At 69.3% G+C, this 410-nt stretch overlaps 1 protein-coding gene across 1 annotated transcript in view; it reads right to left on the bottom strand.

Annotated features, from left to right (window-relative positions):
* Nucleotides 1-24: 24 nt before the first annotated feature.
* RENBP (renin binding protein) overlaps nucleotides 25-410 on the bottom strand; it is a 7,208-nt gene continuing 6,822 nt past the window's right edge. The window contains exons 10-11 of the mRNA XM_040467379.1: nucleotides 267-354; nucleotides 25-176 (exon numbers count right to left, since the gene is read on the bottom strand). Coding sequence (XP_040323313.1) covers nucleotides 43-176; nucleotides 267-354 — 222 coding nt within the window. The 3' untranslated portion in view covers nucleotides 25-42. The remainder of the gene's footprint in view (nucleotides 177-266; nucleotides 355-410) is intronic.

The following is a 410-nucleotide window of genomic DNA, read 5'->3' as shown; positions in this document are numbered from 1 at the left end:
CCCCACAGACGCGCGCACACGGGCACTGGAGCACGCTCGGTTTTATTTCGCGCCTTCGGGGCTGGGGGCGGCGGGAGTGCACTGCGTGCCGGGGCTCTGGGCCAGGGCGAGGCGGCTCAGCAGGGCGTCCAGCATCTCCTCGCACATGGCGAGGCACCTCGGCACGTGGAAGCAGCCTGCAGCGGAGAGGCACGACAGCGGGTCGGGAGGTGCAGGGGTGGCCGACTGCCCCGAGCCCCTGCGGCCCTGCCCTGTCCCCCACTCACCTTTGAAAGGACCCCCCTTGATGGTGAGAGCGACCTTCCCCTCTCGGTTCAGGTAGCCAAACCATTCACCGTACTCAGGATCGCGAAACTGGAATAACAAGACCGTGACAGCCAGCGCCTGCGCGGGGGGGGGGGGGGGGGGGG

The sequence above is a fragment of the Herpailurus yagouaroundi genome, unplaced genomic scaffold (genome assembly GCF_014898765.1).
Source record: "Herpailurus yagouaroundi ecotype Mexico unplaced genomic scaffold, PumYag 67493, whole genome shotgun sequence".
Classification (NCBI taxonomy): Eukaryota; Metazoa; Chordata; class Mammalia; order Carnivora; family Felidae; genus Herpailurus; species Herpailurus yagouaroundi.
The sequence above is the reverse complement of the archived record's forward strand: the minus strand, read 5'-3'. Positions and strand labels throughout refer to the sequence as shown.